The 25409-nt window shown below is 52.3% G+C and overlaps 1 protein-coding gene across 2 annotated transcripts in view; it reads right to left on the bottom strand.

Moving 5' to 3' along the window:
* Nucleotides 1-3120: 3120 nt before the first annotated feature.
* PTCH1 (patched 1) overlaps nt 3121-25409 on the bottom strand; it is a 57481-nt gene continuing 35192 nt past the window's right edge. The window contains exons 12-24 of one of the 2 annotated variants that reach the window (XM_004591810.2): nt 25251-25376; nt 20780-20898; nt 20142-20544; nt 19499-19808; nt 15487-15629; nt 13861-14044; nt 12271-12551; nt 10536-10673; nt 9424-9566; nt 6902-7001; nt 6165-6419; nt 4577-5141; nt 3121-3787 (exon numbers count right to left, since the gene is read on the bottom strand). In XM_004591810.2, coding sequence (XP_004591867.2) covers nt 4578-5141; nt 6165-6419; nt 6902-7001; nt 9424-9566; nt 10536-10673; nt 12271-12551; nt 13861-14044; nt 15487-15629; nt 19499-19808; nt 20142-20544; nt 20780-20898; nt 25251-25376 — 2766 coding nt within the window. In that variant the 3' untranslated portion in view covers nt 3121-3787; nt 4577. Of the gene's footprint in view, nt 3788-4225; nt 5142-6164; nt 6420-6901; nt 7002-9423; nt 9567-10535; nt 10674-12270; nt 12552-13860; nt 14045-15486; nt 15630-19498; nt 19809-20141; nt 20545-20779; nt 20899-25250; nt 25377-25409 lie in introns of those variants that run through there. The other variant, XM_058657336.1, reaches the window with a different exon arrangement.

Below are 25409 nucleotides of genomic sequence, written 5' to 3'. Positions count from 1 at the left end.
CTCAGTGGCTAAATCCTTGCCTTGCATGAGCCGTGGTTCCATATGGGTGCTGGTTCATGTTCTGGCTGCTCTACTCCTTGCTTATAGCCTGGGAAAGCAGCAGATCACCCAAAGCTTTGGGACCCCGTGCCTATGTGAGAACATGGAAGAAGTTCCTAGCTTTGGATCGGCTCAGCATCGGCCCATGTGACCACTTGGGAGAGTGAGCCAGTGGACAGAAGACCTTCCTCTTGGTCTCTCCTTCTCTTTAAAATGTGACTTTCCAATTAAAATAAATCCTTATATATAAAACAATCCCACCACATAACCCAGGGTACAGCTGCTACCAGGGTCTGACTTTTCACGTTTATTTTAAACACAGAATGAGACAGGACAAAGGAAACACGCTGCAAGTTTGGCTGGACAAAGTGGAATGATACCAGGGGTTGCAGAAAATCTATTTTGTTTCAGGTTCAATCAGTTCCACAGGATCAGTCATGTTGTTTTGAAGTAGGACACCTGCATTAACAGTCACTGCATTTAGCTTTATTTATCTTCCCTCTAATTAGCAGGCATCATATAAGTAAGCGTAACAGCTGGGATATATTTTTAAAAAGGATTTATTTATTTGAAAGGCATAATGAGAGAGAGAGAGAGAAAGAGAGTGAGTGCACGTGAGATTTTCCATCTGCGGATTCAACTCCCCAAAGGGCTACAAAAGTCAAGGCTGGGTTAGGTTAAAGGCAAGATCTTACAATCCCATCCAGTTCTCCGCTAGGAAGGGCAGGGACCCAAGCACTTGAGCCGTCCTCTGCTGCCTTCCCAGGTGCGTTAGCAGGGAGCTGGACTGGAAGCAGAGCAGCAGTGGGGACTCAAATAAGCTCTGGTATGGCACACTGGTGTTGCAGGTGGCAACTTAATTTGTGATGCCACCACACCAGCTCCAAAAGGGCTAGTTTTGAGCAATATCTTAGGAAATTTTTGATATTAGAAAAAGAGCTGTCTTTGCGAACACTTGAGGCTGGCAAGATCCAAGAACAAAGTTTACAATGGCCTGAAACCATGCCTGCCTCTGTATGCTATCGCAAGAAGCATTCTATCAACAAAGACATAACCAACACGTTATATTATTTTTTATTCATGTTAGAACTTCTATCAGTGTTTGAACATTAATATTTAGAGAGTTTATACATTTTCACCTTCCGAGGTTTAAAATGAGAACCACACCAGGTCACACGGGAATCAACATTTCACAATCGCATGGAATATCCACTCGCTCTCACTCTCTTAACACTGTTGAAGAGGAAATCTCCTGGCTGGGATTTTTCCATGGCAAGTGGGCCCCACTCGTGTCTCTGCCAAGTTCCAGACATTATGGATTCATCACATATAAATTCTTTAAAAATATACTTCTGTCAAAAGGCTTGATGACTACTATGTACACTACAAAAATAAATTTTCATATAAATAAATTATATGGCATACTTTTATCTTTGTAACTGAAGTGACACAAAACTCATCTCTACCCAGACTGGCAGACAATGAGACCCAGTTTGAATATTTATTTCCTTTAAACTCCATACACTAAAACCTAGCATGAGTCCATAATGTAAATGTCATATACTCTGAACTATTTAACATTAGTAAGCATTCTATACAAATAAAAAATTCTGTTCAAACGTAAAACACAGCTGTAATAGTGTTTCCAATAGAAATAAAATCCCTGCATTTTTTGTTATAAACTGGCATGACAAATACTGTAGGAAAACATTTCTTATGATACAAAATTATAAATATCAGCAAAGATTTAAAAAAAAAACATCCAAATGGACAAACAAGACAGACAAAATTAAACTACCTTAAAAAAGAGAAAGAACACGCGCAAGGGTTCTGGTTTGGCTGCCGGCTCCCCCGAGATCTCCCTTTGTTACTGTGACTGGTGGAGAAAAGTCCTACACTGTGCAGAAACGGGGGGGGGGCTGCCACACGAGTGGGGTTCAGCAAAGGAGTTTGGGATACACAGCCCCAGAAGGGGAAGCAGATTTCAAAATCTTGCCATGTGTCTCTCCTCCACGCAGGACTTCTGTTTTCAGAGCAGGCTTGGGTGTTAGGCAGACGGTGCGGCTGACATGTAGGCACGAAGATAGTAGTGGGGGGTGGCCAGGGCACACACTCCTGGCAGCCGGCCACAGTAGCTTCCTGGCGGCATCTCATAGCGAGGTGGTGAGTGTTAGGGCTGAGGTCACTACACTGCTGGCAGTCCTGGGGCCACCTTTCCGGGCCCTATGCAGAGCAGGGCTATCAGCTGCCCCGTACTCAGGCAGCTTCAGGCTTCAGCCAGGGCAGCTGGATGCCCAATGCTTCCGGGCTATCTGCTGCTCTCTGGCTAAGAGGAGGTGAGCACACACAGACTTCGGAGGAGAGCAAAATCCATGCAGAAGCAAACCTTGACGCCTGGCTGAGAGTAAACCATTGGTACCCTCCCAGCTCTCACGTGAAGAGTGGCAAGAGGAGGGGTGGGGTCATCTCTTTGGCAGGTGAGCACCCGTAACACAAACACAGGGCGAAGAGCCCTTGCAAAGCTCTTCCTGGCCAGGCCTGGGGACCCAGGGGTGGGGGTCACCCTACTGGATGCCTACACTTCCTACAGGTGCAAGCAGACCCAGAAAGCTCCCTTCAGCTGTCCCAATGAGAGAGAGAGGGTAGTTCTAGGCCTGGGCCCGGGATGAAGAGGGCAGTTGCTCCTGCCTGGCGCTGGAGTAATCTGCTCTTACATCGTGGGATGCGTGTGTTGATGAGGAGAGGGCCGCGATCCTGCTGTCCTCATTTTGTAGTACACCCTTGTGGCCTTGGGAGGGCCTGCCATGAGGCACCCTACTTAGCTCAAGAAGAGCAGGTGTTTCAGCTCCACACCAAAGACCCCAAGCTGGGGCTTCTGACGGTGACCTTGGGGAGGTGGGTCATCCTGGGTTATTTGCAAAGGTCAAGGTGGTTGTTTGGAGTCGGCTAGCCCTTCGCCAGCACAGAGTTTAGATAAAGGCATCCTGACTTTTTCAACCTACTAGGGTAGTAGAGGGCTAAAGACAGGTTAAAAAAAAACAAACAAACAAAAAAAACAAACAGCACCACCTCCTCCCCCAAAAAACCCTTACAATACAGTACATGAGTTCACACGCCATATGCCTAAGGAAGCCACTGGCATTACCATGCTTTCTTTGTATCTGCTCGTTCAACAACAACAACAAAAATTATCACGCATAGCGTGTCTGCAAGTTAACGGCAACATTTCATACTACCACAGGGTTGTGATATGCAAATTTCAAATAGTTTAAACAGAAACTTTTACAAAAACCACCCTATCACCTAAGCCATATTTGCATAGAATTATACAGGTAAATTGTACAATCTTGAAGCAGCAGCAACATAGGCTGGAACTGAAGACTACGTTAAGCTTGGTTGTAGCACTGGGGCCAATGCACAAACAGGGAGGAACCTGTGGTGGCCTTTCCCTCTTTGCCACCCCTTCTGCTCCCAGGGGCGAGGGAGGGTGGGGCACAGAAGGCAGGAGGGAAGAAACCCCCAGACAGACGACACCACTTTAACATGTTCTGTCCTATATTACATATGTGTACACTTCTTAAATATGTATAGAAATATCTCACAAATAATACAGTCCGTTACAGTAACAGTGAAACTGCTTTCCGGCCCACACACAGCTCATCTCTCCCATAGTTCCAAGCAGTTCTGGAAGGGGCTGGGGGGGCGGGGCTTCCAATCTTTGGCCTCTTTGCTTCAGATTTTAACGACCCTTTAAAAGGAAGAAAAAAAAAAGCGAAGTTAAACTGGGCACTAGGTGCCCAAGTCCACATTTACAACGGACGAAGGCTGGACAAGGTGACCAGTGAGGTGTTGGGGACTGAGGACACTGGGACCCGCTGGTCATGTCCAGTTGGGCATTTAGCCCTGACAGAGAGTACCCAGACTCCTGGTGGTCCCAGCCAGACAAGCTTTCTTGGGGTGGTGTAGGCATTAGCCGCCATGGAGACCCATGGCGGCTGCCCTGGCTCTTCAATGAAGACTTGCAAATAAAGGCTGGCACAGTGCCAGCTCAGGGTGCCGGCATTCCACACGTGCGTCAGTTCAAGTCCCGGCTGCTCCACTTTCAGTCCATCTCTTATAATATGCTCAGAAAAGCACTGGAGGACGACCCAAGTCCTTGGGATCCTGCGCCCACATGGGAGACCCAGATGAAGCTCCTAGCTTTGGCCTAGCATAACCCCAGCCATTCTGGCCATTTGGGGACCGAACCAATGGATAGAAGATCTTTCTCTCTCTTTGTAATTCTGCCATTCAAATACGCAATAAATCTTAAAAAACAAAACAAAATAAAAAAAAACAGCAAGTAGGAGAAAGGCAAGTCGGTCAGGGGCTGTGAGTTTTAACGACTCCCTCAACTGGTTCACAGTGGGGGTAGGACAGACCCGTCTGCAATCGGGTTGATTCCTGTGGGATGGCAGCTTGCACACGTTGCAGGGTGAGATGTGGGGAGTACCAATGCTGCAGGTGGTCCCCAGTCGCCCATTCCCGACAAACGCACCTCAGGCCGAGCTGCCTCTCCGGGCGCGCTGCTCACACTCCAGGTCCTGCAGCTCTATGATCTCCACCTTGGAGTCTCTTCTCTCACAGCGCACGTGGAAAGGGACATGGGGGTCCTCAAACAGCCCAGGTTCAGTCTCGGGGTAGCCCTCGTAGCCGGGGCAGAGGCCACCGCGGGGATTCCGCCCAGGTCCAAGGGGGCCAGGGACTGGCGGGGGGTGCACGGCTACGGTCACGGAAGCAGAGGCTGTCACGGTGGTGATGGGCTGGCAGTAGCCTGGCAATGTGCTGCCCGGGGTGGCTGTGGAGGAGGCGCTGGACGATGTCGGATTCCGGGTATTGTGCACGCGTGGCCCGCGGTCCCTGTGGCTGGGGCCAGAGTGACCTTCAGTAGAGATTTCAAAAGCGTCTCTGCGTGGTCGGTAGGGGGGCGGCCGCAAGCCTTCTCTGGGGAGGTCCCTGCGGGGCTGCTGGCTCTGCCGTCCAGGGGACAGGGGCCCTGAGTCCAGGAGCTGCTGCTGGCGAGTGTTGGAGGGCAGGTGATGCCGGGATTCGGGATGTACCACCTGCAGAGTGGGGAAGGTGGATTAAGGTGGTGGTACTGGGCACAGTCTGTACTGGGCTTTGCAAAGAGCCCAGGCAATTGCAGGCAAACACCCAGGCTGTTCCTCCCCCAAAGACACTTCTGTTCACAACCCCCAGGCCCCAAAAGAGGGCTTGCTTTGCTACGTTCCAGGCATTTCCCCTAGAAGAGCTGGTCACACACACAGGGCTGTGGTCAGACAGCGGCCAGCTGCTCCCTTTACGCCACCCTGCCCAGTCTGATCAGGCCCTGAGCACCACTCTACAACCTACCACTCCCAGTGGGGAGAGCTGGACTACGTATGAGCCATCTGACCGGGCTCACTGGCCATGTGTGGCGGCTGGCTGGCTGCAGGTAGCTCCTGGCCTTGGGAGAGCTGAGTGCCTGGGAGAGTGCGGCTGTGGTTTCGATAGTTGCAGAAAGTTCCATGGGACAGCGGCACAGCTCTCTCTGCCTGACTGTTAAAGGACTCTGCTCTCTGGGTCTCTATACAAAGCCTGGAGCGGCACAGTGACCATGTCAATCACCAGGACCGTGACCAACTTCAAAGTCGTTCAGCTTGTACCTATTTTTAGACTCCCGCTGGACAAAACCAGATTCACACTACAGCTCAGCGGGGATCCTCATGGGGGGTGAGGGGAGGACAATTTAGGTTATTTGGCTGGCCCCTCACTCTTTCACGGAAGGGCTGCTCCGGCCTGGGACTGGAATACCCATTTCCTGGAGGGACAGCAGGGGGGCCCCGGTGCAGCAACAGGAGCCTGGAGACTTCCCTGGGCTTGCCAGGCAGAGCTCCTGGTACTGACGGTGTGTGTGTGTGTGTGTGTGTGTGTGTGTGTGTGTGTGTGTGTGTGTGTGTGTGTGTGTGTGGTGTGTGCATGCATGGGGGCTGGGGGAACCATCTTAGGGATCACAGTGTGATCTGTAAATTCCCGAAGGCTGCCTGACTGCTCAGCTTAGATTCGACCTATGCGTAGACCCTCCCTGGTGCCCTGGAGTGACTTACAGAGGAGCGGGCAAAGACGGGGTTCTCCGTGGCCTCTACCATCACCTGGTGGGCAGGGCCCCTGGGACCCCGCTCTGTCTCATAATGCTGGAGTTCTTCGCTGAGGCCTGACACCGTGGTCTGCGAGCTGTACTCGGAGTCAGAGGAATCGGAGCCACTGTTCATATGGCCGGGGGGCATGGAGAAGCGGACCATGCCCGGGGGTGGCTCAGGTGATGGGGTGGGCAGCCGGCTGAGACCATTGGCTGGAGATACCTGTTGGGAGGTGTCACGGTCCAGTTAGCTTGTTGGCCACACACACTTCGCCACGTTCCAAGTGTGGTGCCCTGGAGCCCTGCATGCTACACCATGTTCACCTCCCCTCGTCTATGCCACCTCAAGTCCCGTGGGTGAGACCAAAGAGGTGGGAAGCGTACTTTTTGACTCTTGGTTAAAGCTAAGAGTCATCTTGACTGGGGAGGAGGTTCAATTATACAGATGCAGACTTCTCATTGGCTGGCTTAAAAAACCCCAGATAGAAGCAGACCTGTGCCCACACCCTCACCCCAACAAAGGTATTCAATGAAAGAAACAGAGGAGGGCCAACCAAGAAACCAATAAAACCAGCCCACCATGACTGTCCTGACACAGTAAGTAAAGCCAGTGTGGAAACAGATCCATGTCTACACGCAGGGCAGCCCCAGGGAAAGCTGTACCCGCAGCATGCACGCCCAGCACCCGGCGGCCTGGGGACTAACCTCAGGATACGGCCCAAAGAAAGACAGCAGGACTGGGAGCAACACCAGTCCATTGAGGACGCCCAGGATTGTTAGAATGGCCAGCACAGCGAAGAAATACCTAGAAGAGAGAGGGTAATCCTTGTCAACGACACGACCCCTGCTGCATGCCAGCGTTCTAAGCAAGCCTCCAGATGACTGCTCAGGTTCAGCAGGAGGCTCGCTGGTGTGTAAACGTGCAACTCACCACTCAGAGAAGGGAAGAAAAGATAAAATCCCTTTGGGACTTGGCTGAACTCTGGGGGTGGGAGGGGCGCATGACATTCTTGATGAATGTACCATGAAAACACAGAAAAACACAGAACGCCAGCGGAGGGCTGTGTAGACGCAAAGTGAAGGCGTCGACTATGCCAAGGGGCCCCCATGCCAAGGGACCTGCAGGAGACCCCAATAGGAATGACAGTGGAGTGAAGCGTACAGAGGCGCAACCGTTTAGTCCAGGAGGAAAACCCCCTTTGCTTCTGTGGGCAGCTAACCCACTGTGAAATGTCCCTGCATTTTGGGAAGAGACAGGAGGGTCAATTTCTTAATTCATAAAGTCTGTAGTCAGTGGGAGATCAGGTGAGGCTGCTCCCTGCCCCTTGAGCCTTCACACCAATCACAACTTTTGCCAGAAATTCTGCAAGTTTCAAGCATTTTTTTTTAAACCAAAGAGCTCTGACAGCAAGCCCTTAGGAAGACAGGAGCCAGCACTGTCTCCAAGGAGAATGCTGCCCATTCTGTGAGAGCTGGGTATTGTGCTGGGTGTGGGCTCTCCACAATGGCGGGGCTGTTCTGCTGGCTGGCTTTTGTTGCACAATTGAGTACCTCTGAATGCTCGCGTTCGGCCAATGCCAACCGAAAGGAGAGCAGCATACATGAGCAGGTCCGCTTTCCCACCGTTGGTGGCAGAGGGCAAAGGCCTGTGAGCTTTCACGGGCACCAAGGTGGGCCTGGCGGATGCTCTCTGGTGCAGCGTGGGGAGGCGGCATTTCTGGAACTAATGATTTCTGGGGGGCCACAAGGATGGCAGTGGGCATGGTTTGGGAAGCGGCAAGGACAAGGTATCTGGTCTGCCAATGGTCCTCCGGGGTTGTGCAAACGGAACAGGCACCCCACTTTGCCCTGTCTCTATAGGCTTCAGCAGCAGATGAAAGCAGAAAGGATCCCCTATAAAAACACAAATACCTCGTGGCTATTGTAAACACCAGAAACTTCTGAGCTGTACTAGTATAAAACTGAGCCGCCAGCGTCTTGCTCTAATGTAAACCGCTGGGACGTTCGGCGCAGGCACATATATCAGCAGCAGGCATTAAGCCATTTGCCTTCCATCCATCTGCCCGCAGCATAAACAGACCAATTAGATTCCTGACGGCTTAGTGTATACAACGTCTGTTCATTTGTTCAACCTCGGAGAGTGCTTTATCAGGCTGTTCCAGCCAGTTTCGGAAAATGGAAATCACGGTGTCTGTATAGGGCAACAAGCAACTGTCCCCCTTGCCACTTAGTGGCTACATGCCCTCATTCAGGTGGCACCCCAAAACCGAAAGGATTCATTACATCCCGATTTCCGTGGGGAGTTCCTGGCACACCCTGTGTCAGCCCTGGTTTCTGAATTATTTATGAGAGATCATGGCCCAGGCTGAATGGAGGTCTCTTCTTACTATACGAGATTGAAACCCCACGAGGAGTCCAATGGACTCTGATAAATAAAACATGGTGAGACTACTGGCTCCTCTTCTTAACTCGAAGATGACAGGGGTACCGTCTCTCTCCCACAAACCCTTCAATGCGCAGAGACAAGCATCTCTCCCCAAACAAGTCAATCAGTTCCCACATCTGGGTCTGCCCTATCCACGTTCTAATGCTGTAGTATCTTGATCTCGCCTCTCCACAAAGCAACAGCTTTTCATCCAAAAGCGCCTGGCACTCAAACAGTCAGGGTTGTCCAGGGAAGATGGTCTTTCTTGTTCTGCAGCTCTCCAATTTGTCCCCAAAGGAAAGCTACCTCTAATTCTGAGACTTCACAAAGCCACATTCTTGATGAAGTCAACCAGAAAGGCTTTGCCTTGAGACTCCAAGACAGGCATCCAAAAATGTCCAACGCGCAGTGCTTCTTACATCTTACTGGGGTTCAACTAGGAAATCTTGGCACCTCATCTCAACTTCCTTTCTTGTATTTACTTATTTGTGAGGCAGCTAGGTAAGATCTTCCATCTGCTGCTAGCTCATTTCTCACACGCCTGCTGGTGGCTGGGGCTGGGCCAGGCTCAAGCCAGGAGCTAGGAACTCAGGCCTCCCATGGGGCTGGCAGAGACCTAACCCCTTGAGCTCTCTGGATGCCTCCCGGGGGTGATGCTTGCAGAAAGCTGGGATTGAGAGCGGATGTCCCCAACACCCTAACCTGGGGATACCAGCAAGGGAAAGGGATATTTCTCTGGCTCTGAGCTGTGTAGCTGCCTGTGTTGCTGCTGGCCCTAAAGCTCCCCCATGCTCCCACTTACCTGACAATGAAATCAAACTCAGACCCTGCCAGCATCAGCACTCCTAACAGAGTGGACACGGCGCCATCCAGGACAGGGGCGAACATGTGCTCCAAGGCAAGCACAGCCCGTCGGTTCTTATCGCCAATGGCGGTCAGGAAGGCCTGTGAGCAGAGAGAGTTGGGAGATGGCCTGGTCAGCTTTGTTGTCCATGTGTGTAAGCTTCTCACAGCCCACTGCCCAGTGCTTGGCTTGGACCACTGGACTTGCTCATCAGGCTAAGTCTACGCTTACTCTACAATGACCTGTTCTGTTGTCGGGTCATGACTTGGAGCCCTTCCCTTCTCTGTTCTTTGACCCCTTACACAATCACCTGCCACTCCCATGCTAGAGCCAGAGTAGCAAAAACAGTAACAGTATGCCCACAGGTTTGGATGGGTCTAAAGACATTGCTTCCAAAATGATCCTCGCTTGGTGTCACAGGTGGTTGGGCTTCACAAAGTTCATGGATATGTGGTATTAGAAGCTCAGTTTATTCTGTCTGACACAAACCATTTTCAAAGCCATGCATAGGAGTTTTTCATCCTAAGCCTTCCCCATGAACTTCTTGAAGACCCATTGTATTTCCTCATCATTATGCTAAGACAAGAATTTCCATCACTGCTTTGCGCAATTATGTCTGTTGTACAGATAAGCACCACAAAGGTATCATAAAAAAATACAGGACTAAAAGTTGCATTTATCCAGCTAATAGTGTCTATGTCCGTGAGTGAGGTCTCGTTCTATCTTGAACTCCCCACCTGCTTTCCAAGCACACATGGCCATACGCATACACACCCTACACCTAACCTAGTTCAGGAAGAAAGCCCACAACTTCAGGTCCCAAAGCAACATGAATGCTGGCCAACACCTAGTGAGCAGAGTTCCCACAAGGCCCAGCTAACTGCCAAGCCCTTTTCCTCTGACTGTCCAAGAAGGACAGTGGTCAGGCACCTCCACCCCCCACAGCCTGGGACTCCTGTGCTGTCCGTAGCCCTCTCCCTGGGATGCATGGGATATTCAGAAAGGTTCCCAGTTCTAGACCCAAATAAACCAGAGGACATGTCGCTCCCTTCTCCGCTCTCCTCTCGTACCAAAGCAACGTGGACAGTGAACTCCACTCCTATGCCCACAGACGCGATCAGGATGACCACGGGCACCGCGCTCAGCTTGATTCCAATGAGGCCCATCATGCCAAACAGCTCGATGGTCATCAAAGCCAGGACCATCACCTGGAAGAAGACACGTGGTGATCAGTGAGCAGCAAACACCTGCGGCCCTGTCCAGCTGGTGTCCGGTTTACTTCCTGCTGGGAAGTAGGGTCGGGGTGCGGAGCAGGGCAGTCAATTTGTAAGGCTGAGAAATTTTCCAATCCACAAAGGGACTTCAGAAGCATGGAAGACAGTAGAATAGATAAAGTTGCTTTGGGGCAAAGATGCTTTGAAAGGCACAGGTGGTTTATTCGTCATCTGTACTTGCCATGAACTTCTGAAGACCCCGCCTAGGAATGAAGCCATCACTTAGCTTCCAATTCTACATACATCATATACAAGCATTTCTCCTTCTGGGTGTTTCCTAAGCAAGCCATACAGGGTAACACCTATTTACGCAGCACTTCCACTTTTATAATAAGGGTTGTGAGAATGAACAGATTGGTCCTAGAACCAAAGATTAACTGATGACCGTCATCTCACACAAACCCCCTCCCCTCTGCTTTGACAACAGCCATCAGAGATCACTTGCAGCTCCCAACTTGAACGTTCAAGTTTTGGGGGCGCCACTCTTACGACCACAGATCGGCTGAGGACGAATGGCTGTTCTTGTGGGCAGAGCCCAGGTGAGGCCAGCATCAAGACGACTGCTCTCTTCATTTGGGGAGCAACTGGGCAGACCAGAGCAAAGCTAAGTCCAGAGCAAAGCTTCCACCTTCCGTGTTCCTGGGAACACCAGGAGCAGGAGATGGAGGGAAGATGTGGCAGGTGGATGCTGGCGTTTCTTGGGAGGAGGGGGAGGGGTGGACACAATCCCATCCCCCACAGCTCTACAAAGCAGGAAGTGCTCTTTCTTCCTGGTCAAAGATGGACAGTGGTCTGTGTCCTGTGCAAACGCCTCTGTTCAACTGTCACCTGTTTGTGAATCTGCTGTGCAGACTCCAAAAAGCCAAACAAAGGCCCATTTCTGTATTTTGGGCTTTTTAAAGGCTATACCATAGTTCCAGGAAGCGAAAACATCGCCATGACTTTAATAAGACGCTATAAGAAACTGACTTACAGTCTGGAATATTCTGGAGAAGCAAGGCAGGCAGAGCACACAGGTCAGCAACAGCACTGTGTCACGTCCCTCCCGGGAGTTCAAGCTCACACGCACAGACCTACGCAGTGCCTCAGAGCCACTTTCTCCACATTCCGCGGTCCTCCCTTCTAAGTATTCTCAAGACTAGACTGAAGACCCCATAGGCCACTTTTCAATAACAATATTTAAAAAATAAATAGTGAAGCTGGACTGCTTTTTCTTTAAGAAATGCTCTGAGCTCTCGGGGGAGTGCACGTTTTAAAAGCTTCCTATCTTTTGCAGAAGGATTTTACAGCTGCAGACAGGGAGGCGGGGGGGGGGGAGCAACCCTCCCCCACACTCCCCACCCCATCACAACCATCCGAGAGGGTCCACCTTAGCCGCGAACCTCGCTACCTCCGGTCGAATAAATACATTAATGGCTGATGCAATCTATACCCTCCTCTAGAGGTCCAGACATAAACACGACTTTCCGGCTGCAGCAAGAGCTATGCCGAAAGGAATTTGCCTTCCACAAAGACGCTTGTGGTGACTCACGATGATGCCGGCGGTCCAGGGGTTCAGCAGGAAGACGGCGCACACCAGGAACGTACAGGCCAACACCACGCTAATGGACAGCAGCAGCCAGTGCCGGAGGCCGATGTACTGCTCCCAGAAGAGGAAGGGGTAGCCGTTGGGGTAGCTCGACAGCCCCAGGCTGCTGAAGTTGCTGCAGATGCTCCGCACTTTCTCAATGGCTTCCACGAAGTCAGAGGTGTCCCGCAGGCCGTTGAGGTAGAAGGGGAACTGAGCATACTCTATGGGCTCTGCGGCGGGGACTGGAGATGAAGGGGAAAGATGCCAGGTTAGGGTGGGCCAGGGTAAGGGGTGGGGAGACATGGTGCCAGAAAGCTAGGCAGCTTTCTGATCTGCACAGATTTTTCACGTCGGATGAAAAAGCGAATAGAAACAGCTTGGAGCTGGGGTGCAGTGTGGGGCGGGAGTGGGGGGTTTATGATTGGCGCTCATCTTTTTATTTTTTTTCACCTAATATTAACCTTCCTTCCAGAAGCAGGGCCATTTTGTGAGGTGGGAGGGGGCGTGGTTCTGGGGAGGTGGTAGCTGGCTGCTGGGCTGCTGGGCACACGTGGCCACAGCCAAGCACACACTGCTCTCCTCAATCGCTTAACAAGAGCAGAACGGATCCAGAGTCATGCTTTGCAGGGAAAACCGCTTAACTGCCTGATCCCTTTAGTGCCCGCACCCACTTAAGTCGACCGTGCTTCTTTGCTAATGCGATGCTAAGTCTTCGGTAACAGCAATCCTCACCCAACAAGCCTTTAGTGGCTGCCGCTGTGTGTTCCGGACCCTTTGGGGGTCACTCAGTTGATTTGCTAAACATGATTTGCCCTATTATAATCTCAACTATAAATTTTCATTAAGACACGTCTTGGCTGCTTGCCACCAGGCTCAGGGGTTGACATGCCAGTGAGCACGACTCCTGCTCAGGCCATGTGTGCGAAGGGACCTGTCTTCTCTCGGCCCGCACTCTCCAAAGACACAAGCTCCCCGTGGCCTCTCAAACCCAAGGGCACATTGCAGCCACACGAAACCACCACCCGGCAAACTCTGGTTAGAAGACGGCGCTGCTGTGGCTGGGGGACTTGGCTGCTCCAGTTTCAACAGGCCACAGGTGCTTGGTGGCTTATGGGAATGACCCACTGTGACCAAAAATCCCTTCAACACTGGAGTTGACAAAGTGAAGATAAACACACAATCCCCAGCGACAAAACCCTGCACCGGCAACCTCACACTCAACCTGGAGGCATCCCCCAACGTTCACACGGACCAGCTGGCACTCTCCAGCCAGGCCTGATGCACGTCTTCCGAGTGAAAACTACAAAAGGAAGATTAGAGAGATTCTTTCTCAACGCCACGGAGTGCTGGGTCGTATTCCATTACACATCCTCATCTGTCTGCCCTGGGGTTTTAAAATGAAAAGAAATAGATGGTTCTGTTTACACTCCGGAACCCTGGGTAATATCAGCGGCTTGGTGCTGAGCTCTGAAGAGCGGGTGGGGGTGAGGGGACTTGCGGATAGGGAGGAGCAGGTGCCTCCACATTCTTGCCTGGAGCATTGCTACTTACTTCTCAGCCTCGTCTCCGGCATGTAGTCGGCCTTGTCGTGCACCCACTCGGGGCGGTGGGGCCGGATGTTGGCCTGGGAGGCGGCGTAAGCCACGGGGTCATTGCTGACCCAGGCTGTCAGGTAGATGTAGAAGGCACTGGGGTTGATGATGCCATTGGCATCCACCAGGCGCTGTTTCGTCAGCTGCACAAAGCAGAAGCAGAGAGGGGGCCTTCAGATCGGGGTGGTGGCCGAGGGATGCCCAGGGACATGGCACACCCACTGTTGTGCAAGGATCAGGAACCCCAATGAGCACAACCTTTGCTTCTTTCAGGACAACTGCCAGTGGTGTTACACACATACACGCACGCACACAGTTGTGCAGATGGCCTGGAAAACCGGCTGAGGCAATTAAACCCGACTGACTGTAGCCAAGGCGGGGAAGGAACAATCTGGAGAAACATATTTATACGAAGGGAAGGGGAGAGAAAACCTGGCAAGCGTCCCCTTCCACGTCTGTGTGCAGTTAACCTCTTGTTAACACTGAAGGAAATGCCACCCAGTAAATGGAGGAGAGCTATAAAAATAAAACAACATCTGTATAAATTTCGCTAACACTAGCCTCCTCTGACCTGTGGATTCCAAAAAGTGCCCATTGCCATGGAGGGGAAGAGATTAGTGTGCCACCACGACCTCGCGGGGCTCCCTCGGCCAGAGGCCCCCGGGGGAAGCATTCACCCAGGCGGAGCGCGGCCGAGTGTGGGTAGGTTTTCTATATGGAGAAACATTTTTTTCCTGTTTACATTCAGGAACCGTTCCAACGCATTGGTCTTTTTTTTTTTTTTCCCTCCAGGCCATGAGAAAGCCCAGTGACAGCAGAGACCAGAGGAAGAAGAACGAGTGAACGGGGAGGACACTGGATCTCGGGGCTCTGGATTCCATTAATGCCCGGGATCTGTAACAACTGTGTGTCTTCAAACCGTGTCTGCAATTACAGAGCACAGCTCGCGGCCTCTGGTGTGCGCAGCGTGGCCGAGGAAATGACACACCGGGAGTCGGGGTGGCTGGCCCCATCACGCAGGTCCCCACCGCCCCGCGTGCCTTGCCCATCTCCGAGCATCCCATCTGCCCACACGCTCGTCAGCCGTGACAGCCCGCTGCACGCTGCTGCCCAGCCTGGACGTTTCACACTCCATAATAACTCTGAACAATGTACTTTGTAAATCTGTCACCTCTCATGCCAGACAATAAACAGAGCTGCCGGGAGGAGGATCACTAGCGTGACGGTTGTACGCCTGAAGGTGAAACCAGCAAGCCCTACTACAGAGAGTAGAGGGAAGAAGTTCTGCAGGAACCCCAGAGCAGGGCTGGACCACACTCACCCCTGGCCACGCCTCAGCATGCCCAGAAGCCAAGCACGCAGCTGGACAACGGCCACCCCATGCAAACGACTCCGTGCTAACACTCGGGCTCCATCACGCAGGGGCTTGGGCCCCTGGTGTGTGTGTGTGGTGCAAGTTAGGGTGGCTGGTGGGAGGAGGTGAACTGCAGCCATGTCCAAAGTCTTTCTCCCAACCCAGTCCCCGAAGCAGCTGCCCCCAGCATCCTCCTGGGGCCCACTGGGGCTCAGGCAGGGAAGTACCTACCTGGCTGATGTCAATGGGCTTGTCTCGACTGCCAGTTTGCACGAGCAGTTTGTATGCCAGAACCCCATCATCTGATCCGTTTTTGTAATTGTTGGGCATGATCCTGCCCGTCTCCCAGTCACTGTCGAACGCATCCTGGAGCCCTAGGAAACGGCAAGTGTGTGGAATGCATTACATTCTGAGGCACAGGGACCCCAGGGCTCATGCGGGTGGGGTGAGGACAGCGGGGCAGCAGCGGGATGGGACAGGGGATGGCTGGCCATCCATCAGAACCATCTCTGGCTCATACTTCCACTCCAACTAATACGATTACAGTTTCCATGAATGAGCTGCAGGTTGCTAATAGTCACTCCCAATGCGGGAGCGATGCAAGAGATGCGAGTTTCTGGGGAACTCAAGCATACATCTAACCTTTCTAAAAGAGACAGGACAGGGATAGAGAGAGAAACCACAGCAGTGAGAGTGAGATAGACATATTCCTGGCTCATTAGCCGTGGCACACCATGGAAGGTGCTAAGCCACGGGCTTCCATACACCCAGCAACCGCACTTGCATGGGAGGAGGAAGCCACGCAGGCTCCCGACTTCAAACAACCCATGTGCCTGCTGCTGGAGTCGGGGGGTGAATTCGTTCCATCTGGCCGGCTCGAGGAGCTAACACAAGCCGTGGGCTCTGCTACCAGGTTGTGTAAAGATCCCAGCCAACACCTCCTCATTCGCCACCATGTTCTTTTCCTCTCCCAGGAGCAGGGGTGGGGGTGCGGGACCGCGGGAAGATTGTGTGTATGTGTGCGTGCGTGTGCACACTTGTGCACACAGTGGGGCAATGCCTCCCAGGGCTGACTTGGAGCAGAAGCAGAACAGGAAGCCACAGGCCAATACAAGGAGGCTCTGTGAGAACAGATGACAAACCGCAAGCCCGGGGGAAGGCGGTGGGGGAGGGAGAGGCAAGGCACTCTCTGGGCAAGGGGGTAGGGAGTGGGGGTGGGGATGGGGGAGCCCACCAGCCCACCACCACACACAGCTGCGCTCAGCCTGGGTAATCAAAACCATCATTACAGACCTGATGGTTTGGCTACAGCTGTAAAGAGATAAGCGTGTTGGAAGGCAAAACAGGGCCCCCGGTGACCCAGCCTTAGGGTCTGAGCGCCGGCTGGTGCGCCCGCTCCCTGGCTCCCCCTGGTCTCCCTACCCACCCCCTGCACCTCCCAAGTAGAACCCCCAGGCCCCAGCAGTTCAGGAAACCACAGCGTTTGAACAAGCTGTATATGTATAGCTTAGACATGGCTGGTAAGGAGGGAGAGGGGTTTGTTTCATTTCAGGACATGCCTTGGGTGACTTCAAAGACACACACAAAAAAAATCTGGCTGCCTTGGTTAAGCTCTGGGGTTGGGGGTAGCAGTGGGGGGACTGGAGGCATGGGAAGGGAGGCTCCTCCTCCTGGCTTCTCTCTCCTGAATGGCTTCAGGGAAAGATCCTTAAAGGAGTAATTTTGGGGGAGAGGGTGGTGGCAGGCGAAAAAGGAAGCCCCTGCTTGGGGGTGGGGAGGGACCACCAGCACGGCCAAACTCCCGGCCTGCAGACAGCCTGCTTTTCATAGCCAGGCCTGCACACGGCCATGCTGAACAGATGTTACTTTATGACCCAAAGTCTTCCCCTTCTTGTTTTTGAAAAACAACTGCTCTCCACCCCCACCCCAGTCCTGACCCCCCACAAGTGGGGGAGGCCCACCCCATTTTCCTGTCACGGCTCCATATTCCTTTCTGGATATAGAGTCGTCCCTGGCTTAAGTCTTGCAACTACACTGGAGGCGGTGCCATGAGAACATTTATTCCCAATCTACAGATGGAGAAGCTGAGGCTGAGAAAGGCAGGCAGGATATGCCAGGCTTGGCACCAACCTTCACCATCCCGCACAACCCAAGAAGCATTCCCTGAAGACAAGAATACATCTAGCAAACTAACTCAGGTACCAACAGTATTTCGGGGTGGGGGGGACACCAAAGGAGGGTCCTCCCAAGGCCAAGTGCACCTTTCCAAAATTTTTTAAACCCTTCAGGTCACCGGGCCACATTTGCAGAGGACAGTGTAAGGACAGCTGATTTTTTTTCTTTCAACTGTTAAGACCCAAAACAGAAAACGTTCATTTCAATTCTATTCATGCAATGCAACACGAAATCTAAATGAACCCCATTTGTACAGGTGCAAGGTATGGCTCTTCATTTCATTTGCATGGATACTTCCCTGAGTGAACCTCAAAACTGCCGTGAGCCTGATCAAGGCCAATGTTTCAAATGGTTTGTATGGTGATTCCATCACAAACCAAGGAGACTTCCATTACTCATGACTGCTGGAACAGTGAGTGGAAGGCAGACTGAACCAAGGGTGATTTCTTTCCTATAGGAAATGTTCAAAGGCCATATGGACCACACCATAACCTAACAGATGTGCAAGCAGCCAAGGGTCCCTAGAATCCGGAAAGCGGGTATAGGAATTGCTGAGCAAGCAAGAGACTGAATGTGGCCTGCTGTGTGCTACTTATGTAGCAATGCCAAGGTATCTTAACAGTCCAACTTCAGGTCCCAGTGCTCTAAGCCTTTCAAGGGAGGAGAGGGTAGTGGTAACCTCCACTCTATGAAGAAGTTACCCCTGCCAAGCTTTCCAACCTTTGCCTTGGGCCACACGTTGGGCACCCCAAGAACTGGTGATACCCTCCTCTGCCCAGCGCATCTCCTTGACACTTGTGGCACCTTATCTGCCTGTCTTTGGTCAATGGGGAGATATGAAAACAAGGGACTGTTCTCCGGGGATGTCTTTTGACTCATTATCCCCAAACCACTGCTTCCAAAACTAAGTGTAAAAAAAAAAAAAGTTACATTTGGAACATACTCAAGTCAATCTTTCGAGCATGCTCAGTAAGCATAACGGTGGCACTCAGTTTTCTCCACCTTCCCCCCATACACATCTGCACAAAATCCTAGGAATATTAAGCAAAGGCCAGAAACTGTGTCAAGCCATTTTTTTAGTCCAGAACCAACTCAAGTCCGCTCACAGGGAACCTGACTGTTTCAAGTGTATGAACTTCAGAACAGCAACAAAGACAGGACACCTCAATCTGTGTTGCTTCACCAAGATTAATGAAGTGGAAAATGAAGATGATCATTTGCATAATCTATGCCAAAAAAAATTGTTGGGGCCATCATTATTTGGGTATTCCAGTAAAAGCATCTTTACTTGAACTGTGTGGAGGAGTCTCCCCTTCACGCCGTGTGTCACGGTCCAGAAACAACCCCAAAGTGAAACGTAATCAAGCATTTAGACGTGGACTCCACTTGCCACGTCCAAGGTGATCAGCCTCTAGGCACGCAGCACAGTCTGCAGTGGTAACAGAGCCGACGTCGGCTCCTGGACCATGACAAATGCACGCCTTGGTTGGGGGCTGTGAGTGACAAGGGTGGACTTCCAGACCTTTCTGTACCCTGCATTCAACTGCACCGTGTACTGAACACTGCCCTCAAAACAAGATGTTAAAAAATAAATGAGGGACCGGTGTTGCACAGGGAGTTGAGCCTCTGCACGCGACACTGTTCCATATGGCAGTGCCCATTCCACTCCTTGCTGCACAGTCTAGCTCACTGTTCCTGTGCCTGGGAAGGCACTGGGAAGATGGCTGGAGCGCTTGGTGTCCCTGCCAACCACGGGTAAGACCCAGACGGAGTTCCTGGCTCCTGGCTCAGCCCTCACTGTTGCAGCCCTCTGGCAAGTAAGCCAGTGAAAGAAAGCTCTCCTTTCCTCTCTGTCTCTCCCTGGGTCGGTCTACCATCCAGATAAATGGAACTTTTTAAAAACAAAATGAATTTTAATTTTTTTTAAGATGATGGTTAAAATATGGAATTTGGAATCCCATGGATTGTTTATCCAAACTCTACCGGGTACACTGAATTCTTCATCTGGCGCTGCCGATAGAAGGTCGAGGTTCCCCCAAGTGCCTCTCCCCACTGGGCAGCTTCTTACCTTGGAGCCAGTCTCTGAAATAGTGCAGCCACATTTTGGGAAGCTGTTGATTTTCTTCCAGCATGACATACTTCACGTTGCTGAAGCTCCTGTGCAGGTCGTAAAGTAAGTGCTGGATGTTCGGGTAGTCCGCCTTCTGCGTGACTACGTACATGTTGTAGAAGGAAAAGTATTTGAACTGCGCAGCGATGAAATCATACTCTCTCGTTTCCCGAGGGACGATGTCTGTCAGATCTAGCCCGTCCCTCACTCGGGTGGTCCCGTACAGGCTGACCCCCAGGAGGCCCAGGAAGAGGAAGATCACCACGACCTGCAACACACAGCAAAAAACTCAAGCTCACGTTCTGCAGCGATGTCCTCCACTAAGACCGGCCCAGTGCATCAGGAGGGGTGGTGCTCCCACAGGGGAAGAAATATGGGAGAAGAAAAAGAAAGGGAAAAAAAAAAAAAAGCCCAGCCAGTGCATTTTGTAACAGCTTCATGCAGAACAAAGCCGCCGATGTGCGAGGGCAAACAGGACTGCTGGGCGAGCTTGCTCACACGGGCCTGGCCCTCCGAATGGATGCTGTCTAGGGGGAGCCGTGCAATTGATCACACTACGTCAATGCTACGTCAAGACAGCAGAGTCTTGGCCACGCCTTACCTTGGCTCTGGGCTTTAGGAGGAAGGGTGCGTAATGCTTCTCGGCGAAAGATGAGAGCGTCCATTTGGTGCAGGGGGGCTCGAGGCAGTGGAGGCTGGAGTCGGAGAACTGGGAGAGCAGGTCCCGGGTGGAGCTGGTGCTCTCAGGGCTCTGACAGCTCAGGTTGTCCTGTGTCACGGTGACCGGCTGCACGGAGATCTCGGAGCGAGGCTCGGCCGTGGTGTAGTACGCGTGCGTGTGCGGGTCATACTCCGTGCGCAGCTGTACCGTGGACTGCATGGTGATCTGCGTCTCGTGGGCAAAGCTGTGGCTGCTGTAGGGGGGTGGGGGGCTGTAGCGCGGGCTGTCGTGGGCTTCCGTATAGGCCTGGGGCTCCACCTGGATCACCCTGCTGACGCAAGGGCTACAAGAAAGGCAAAGGTGGAGGATGGCAACATCTATATTCGGCTCACGGACCCAGGGCTGCAGGGCCTTAAGGCAGCTGGGGTTGTACAGCTGCGGGATGAAGTCCAGGGGACTTGATGTCCCTTGTCTGGGGTCTTCGTGACAGTTATTACCTACACCCCCTTCTCCATCTACTTTGGTGGGGGAGGACTAAGCCATTACCACAGAGCCCACAGGAGCCTGCTGAGACGTACCTGGTGAAACAGCAGAAAATGTCCAACCTCCTGTCCTCCCGCCGATACAGGTCCATGCTGAGAATAGCAGGGAAGATGAGCAGGACCATGGCGAAGTTGAACACCACGACCACCGCAGCCTGGGGGCAGGAGACAGAAGGGAAGGGTCAACAGGGGGGAGCTCCTTCCTGCCAGGGACTGCTCTGAAAGTCAAGGTGCTTGGTTTTCACTCTCCCACGTTTCTACAGAAGCAGCGCCAAAGTGGGGCTTCTCACTCTTCTGCTACTCTCCCATCAGCAAGAGGCCACCGGGAACCAGAAGAGAAAGGCCTTTTCAAGTCCAGTAAGTCCCCAAACTCAGAAGGGACAAGGTAGGAACTATGCATCTCATACGCATGCCTTTGTCCTACGAACAACCCAACTCAACCCAAGCTACACTCTCAGAACATGCTACGTCCTCAAAACGCTTTAATGGAAAATATAGAAAAGTGTTTCTCAGAGCACAGGTAGTCGTGACTTTGTCCTCTGGATTCTGCACATGACACAAAATATAGCATGTGTTCCCTGAGCTTTTGAATGGGCACATTCCACAGCCTCAGGAGTAGCCTGGAGTGTGTGTGTGTGTGAGAGAGAGAGAGAGAGAGAGAGCGCACGCGCAATGTAAAGGGTTGGGGAGAGTTACGCACAAAGGAATTCCTGTGTGTGATTTCAGTAACGCAGAATAAATAAGTACAGATTCAAAAGTCACTCCATAACCTAAAATAAACACAGGCTCGGCACTGGAGCAGCTTTGGCAAGTCTCCTGCTGACCCAGTAAAAATTACAGAATTGGGCTGTTAATAGGAGGAAGGCGTCACAGGATGGCTGAAAGGGTGAGTCGGCTGGGAGGCGCACGGCAGAGGAGAGGCCTGGGAACGGGGCGGGGGGGGGGAGGCTAGGCTGCTAAGAGCCTGGCAGCGAGCAAAGCCGGGCTTTGGTGAGGTTAAAGGACTCTGACGGGGTTTCCCAAAGAACGGCTTGGCCAGAGAACTCTTCCAGCTGGGCCAGAACGGACGGACGGTCTGGCCTTATCAGTTGGTACCTCACAGCCTCCAGGAAGAGCTCCCCAAATGGTTTGCGCCAGAACTCGCTGTGACCTGCTAGCTCTGCATAGGAGAACCAAGTCTCCATCAAAAAGTGGCACAGCCTGCGTGAGCATCTCTCATCGGTTCAGAAACATGCGTACTGCTCTCCACACCAATGGGAGCAAGGTGCCTCAGATCTGTCTGATGAGATGGGCATGAGTACGCATGCCAATAGGGAGGCCTGGGGCATGGATCGAGACATGTGCAAGGTGCCAGGGCTGCACTAACGGGGTTGAGTGATGCCAGTATCCTGTAACAGCCAGACCCAGTGATTACAGTTGGCTTACAAACCTCCGGACAGCTGGTCCCGTGTTTCAGGCTGGCTCCAATAGGAGGTGGGAGTGTGAGAGTGGGGCTTTCCTGGGAGATGTTTCTTGTGCGGGATTTAGGGGGAGAGACAGGGATTGGGAAGGAGCAAGGGTGGGCCAGATGCTCCATTTTCCGGAACAGGCAGTGTCCACAAGGAGGGCAGGGGCCACCTGGCTCTAGTCACTTGATATTGCTGGGACCACAAACTCCATTGGGGAAGTTAAACAAGTGATGATGGGGCAGGATGGGGGTGCGAGGAGGGAGCTTTAATCCCTTCCATCACTGACAGCCATGTGGGAAAGTAGCAAGAGGAGACCTCCCAGGTGTCTCCACCTACAGCAAAGTCCACGTGGACAAGGGCAGGGGTCACAAAAGGCAAAGCCAGGCGAGTATCTACACTGAGGGTGCTGGCTGGCTGGCCAGCTGGTTAATAAGCGCAGGGCCCGTCTCTGACCCTGGACCTGGGTCCAAGACACCTGCCAAGTCCCTTGCCCCATTGCCAGTGATGGAGATGGAAGGGGATGCGATGAGAGAATAGAAAGCAGCATCCCATCCAGTTCTGTGTTACAGACTGTATACAAGGGGGTAGGCACGTTCTCAGGGAAGACCTCAGTGCCTCCAAACGCCCCACTCCCAATGCCTGAGGCTCAAAGTTCTAAATACAGGAAAGTGGTCACCGTGTAAGAGATTCTCTTGTATACCTGGAATAACCGGGGCTCCACCCTGGGAGTGGAGCATACCCCAGGGCTGAGCCCCAGGTCAAGAGCTTTAGGTGCTGCTGCTGTTGCCTTTGTGGTGTAACAGAAGAGAGGAGGCGTTGGAGTGGATAGTCAAAGGTTGGTAGGAGGTTTAAGATGGTTTCTTGGGTGGAAAAAAACAAACAAAACGAAACAAAAAAACCAAACTCAAACCCTGTGTGTGTTGTTCAGGGTCCAACATTGGGAGTTACAGAAACCATGGCAAGCTCTCTCTCTTTCGTCCTGGTGTCTGGCCTTCTCTGTCCCTTACATGTCCATGCTTGGCACAGAGCATGAGCCAGGATACTCCTCTGGGACCTTGGGAGAGAAAAGCAGTACTGATGCCGTCTCTGGCAAGGTGCTTACCTGGGAGAGCTTAGCGTACTGGCTACTCCTCGCAAGGGAGACACAGGAGCACCACGCCATAGCATATCATGAAAGGCGGGTCTGCCTTGCTGAAGCATCAGTGTAGACTGAGAGGAGAGGAGGGAACAGGGGAGAGAGGAGAGAAGAAAGGAAGGAATGTGAGCAGACACAGAACAGAGCAGACCAAGACAGGGAGGCCAAAAGTCGAGCTCAGAAGAGAAGGGGTGAGGCGGAGAGAGCCAGGAGGACAGGGCCCCGCTGTCAGGACACCTGAAGGCCAGTTCTCAGGTCTGGAGTCATGGAATAAGAACCAAAGGTGTTGGCCAGAAACCCACATCGCATGTCACGGTGCCTGTATTTACCGTCTAGACTCTGGCTGGAGTAGACCCTGGAGGCACAGGGAAGCACCAAGCACTGGGCTGCCCACGTTGGAGACCTGGTCCCAGCCTCTGGGCTGCAGAGCCTGGTTTCAAGCTGCTGTGAGCATTTGTCGAGGGGGAACCAAAGGACGGAAGTGCTCTGTGACTCATCCTCTCGAATAGTTAGACAAAACCATTTTGACAAGGCTTTCTATTGTGTTAGCTGTACCACTAACTCAGACGGCACCTCTGGCTCCTTATCCCCCATAGCATCATGCAGTCACATGATAGCTATTTCCATGGTCCCTGTGTTTAGGGCCAGTTTCAGATTTACTGTTTGATTCACAAGTTCCACTTCTACATACACTTGTAATAATAATAATAATAATAATAAAAAAAATCAACCTGGTTTTCAGGATACTTCCTCTCGGCTGGTGGTGGCTAATGACACATCTTGTGTGTTTCCTCATACACTGATCGCCAAGGGAGCCTCTATCTGCCTCTCTCTCTCTCACTCACACACACACACACACACACACATAGAGTTGCACAGTCAATTGGTCATTGTGAAATGACATTCAAATCCATTACCACCTGACTCTTAGAGGATACATTTGAAAGTCAAGGGAGACGGAACATGTGCATTAAAGAACAAAGAGTAGCCCAATTCATGACTCCTGGGCTGCAATCCTGAGTCATTCTGGGACTAAGATGGGGGACTGAGCAGGAGGGGCACCTTTAAGGACCTGGAACGTTGCATCCGGAGGGAGGGAGAGAGAAGAGAAGCAGACCTGTGCCTTTAGTCTCTCTTTGGGGAAGGGATCCATTCCCCACATGTCGGGAATACTGGGAGACGCCAAAGTCCTCAACTGCCTTAGGCTCACATGGACCTTGTCACGGAGGGACCAGGCCCCCGTTCATCTGCCAATCATATGGCCATGTCATCAGAAGGCTGCACGCACAGCGACACTAGGGCTGCCACCTCTTCCAAGACCTCCTTGTGCCTATCACCATGACAACCTGACTGCTAGCTCAGAAAAAGAACTTAATGGCCACTGGGTGCGATGTGCAGGGGCCTGGCCTGGAAGGAGAGGAGAGCATACTTGGGAAACCTCTGGAGTTTGCTTAGGCAACCAGAAAGAGCAGAGAGACTGTGGGGGCTGACCAATTAAAGGGAGGTGCAAGTGAGCCCCCTGTCCCAGGTACACCCCTGTAGGGGGAGTCGCCAACACCTGCTCCCACAGTGCTACCTGGCCTGGGTGGCATCCAACTTTGTCTGCTTCACCATGGCCACCCACTTGTTGGGGGTACTTGGGGAAGGCAGATAAGAGGGTGGCATGGTTGGGAAGAGGTGGCCAAAGGAGGGCAGAGAGAAACAACTTTGTTTAGTAACACCTGTCAGAGATACAGCCTCAAGTGGCACCTATTCCCCCTGCTGTGCAGAGCTGAGAGCTGGCAGACTCTACTTTACATCCTAGCAGTGGTCCCTTCCATATGCCCCTGGGACGCAGGGAGAGAGGGGGAGCAGGTAGACTCAGAAATGGTGACCACTGGTGTACCACTGGCACGAGGCAGCCATGTTAGCCTGTGACACTCACCTGCAGAGAGAAGGCTCGCAGGGCAGGAATTGGGATCAGCGCAGCCATGAAGAAGGCAGTGACGTTGCTGATGGATGTGAGTGCCACGCTGGCGCCTGTGCGCTTTAGGCACTCCCCGGTTCTGTCCTGTGGAATGACAAGCCACCACGCTGCAGTCAG

The sequence above is a fragment of the Ochotona princeps genome, chromosome 31 (genome assembly GCF_030435755.1).
Source record: "Ochotona princeps isolate mOchPri1 chromosome 31, mOchPri1.hap1, whole genome shotgun sequence".
Classification (NCBI taxonomy): Eukaryota; Metazoa; Chordata; class Mammalia; order Lagomorpha; family Ochotonidae; genus Ochotona; species Ochotona princeps.
This window is presented reverse-complemented; position numbering and strand designations above follow the sequence as displayed.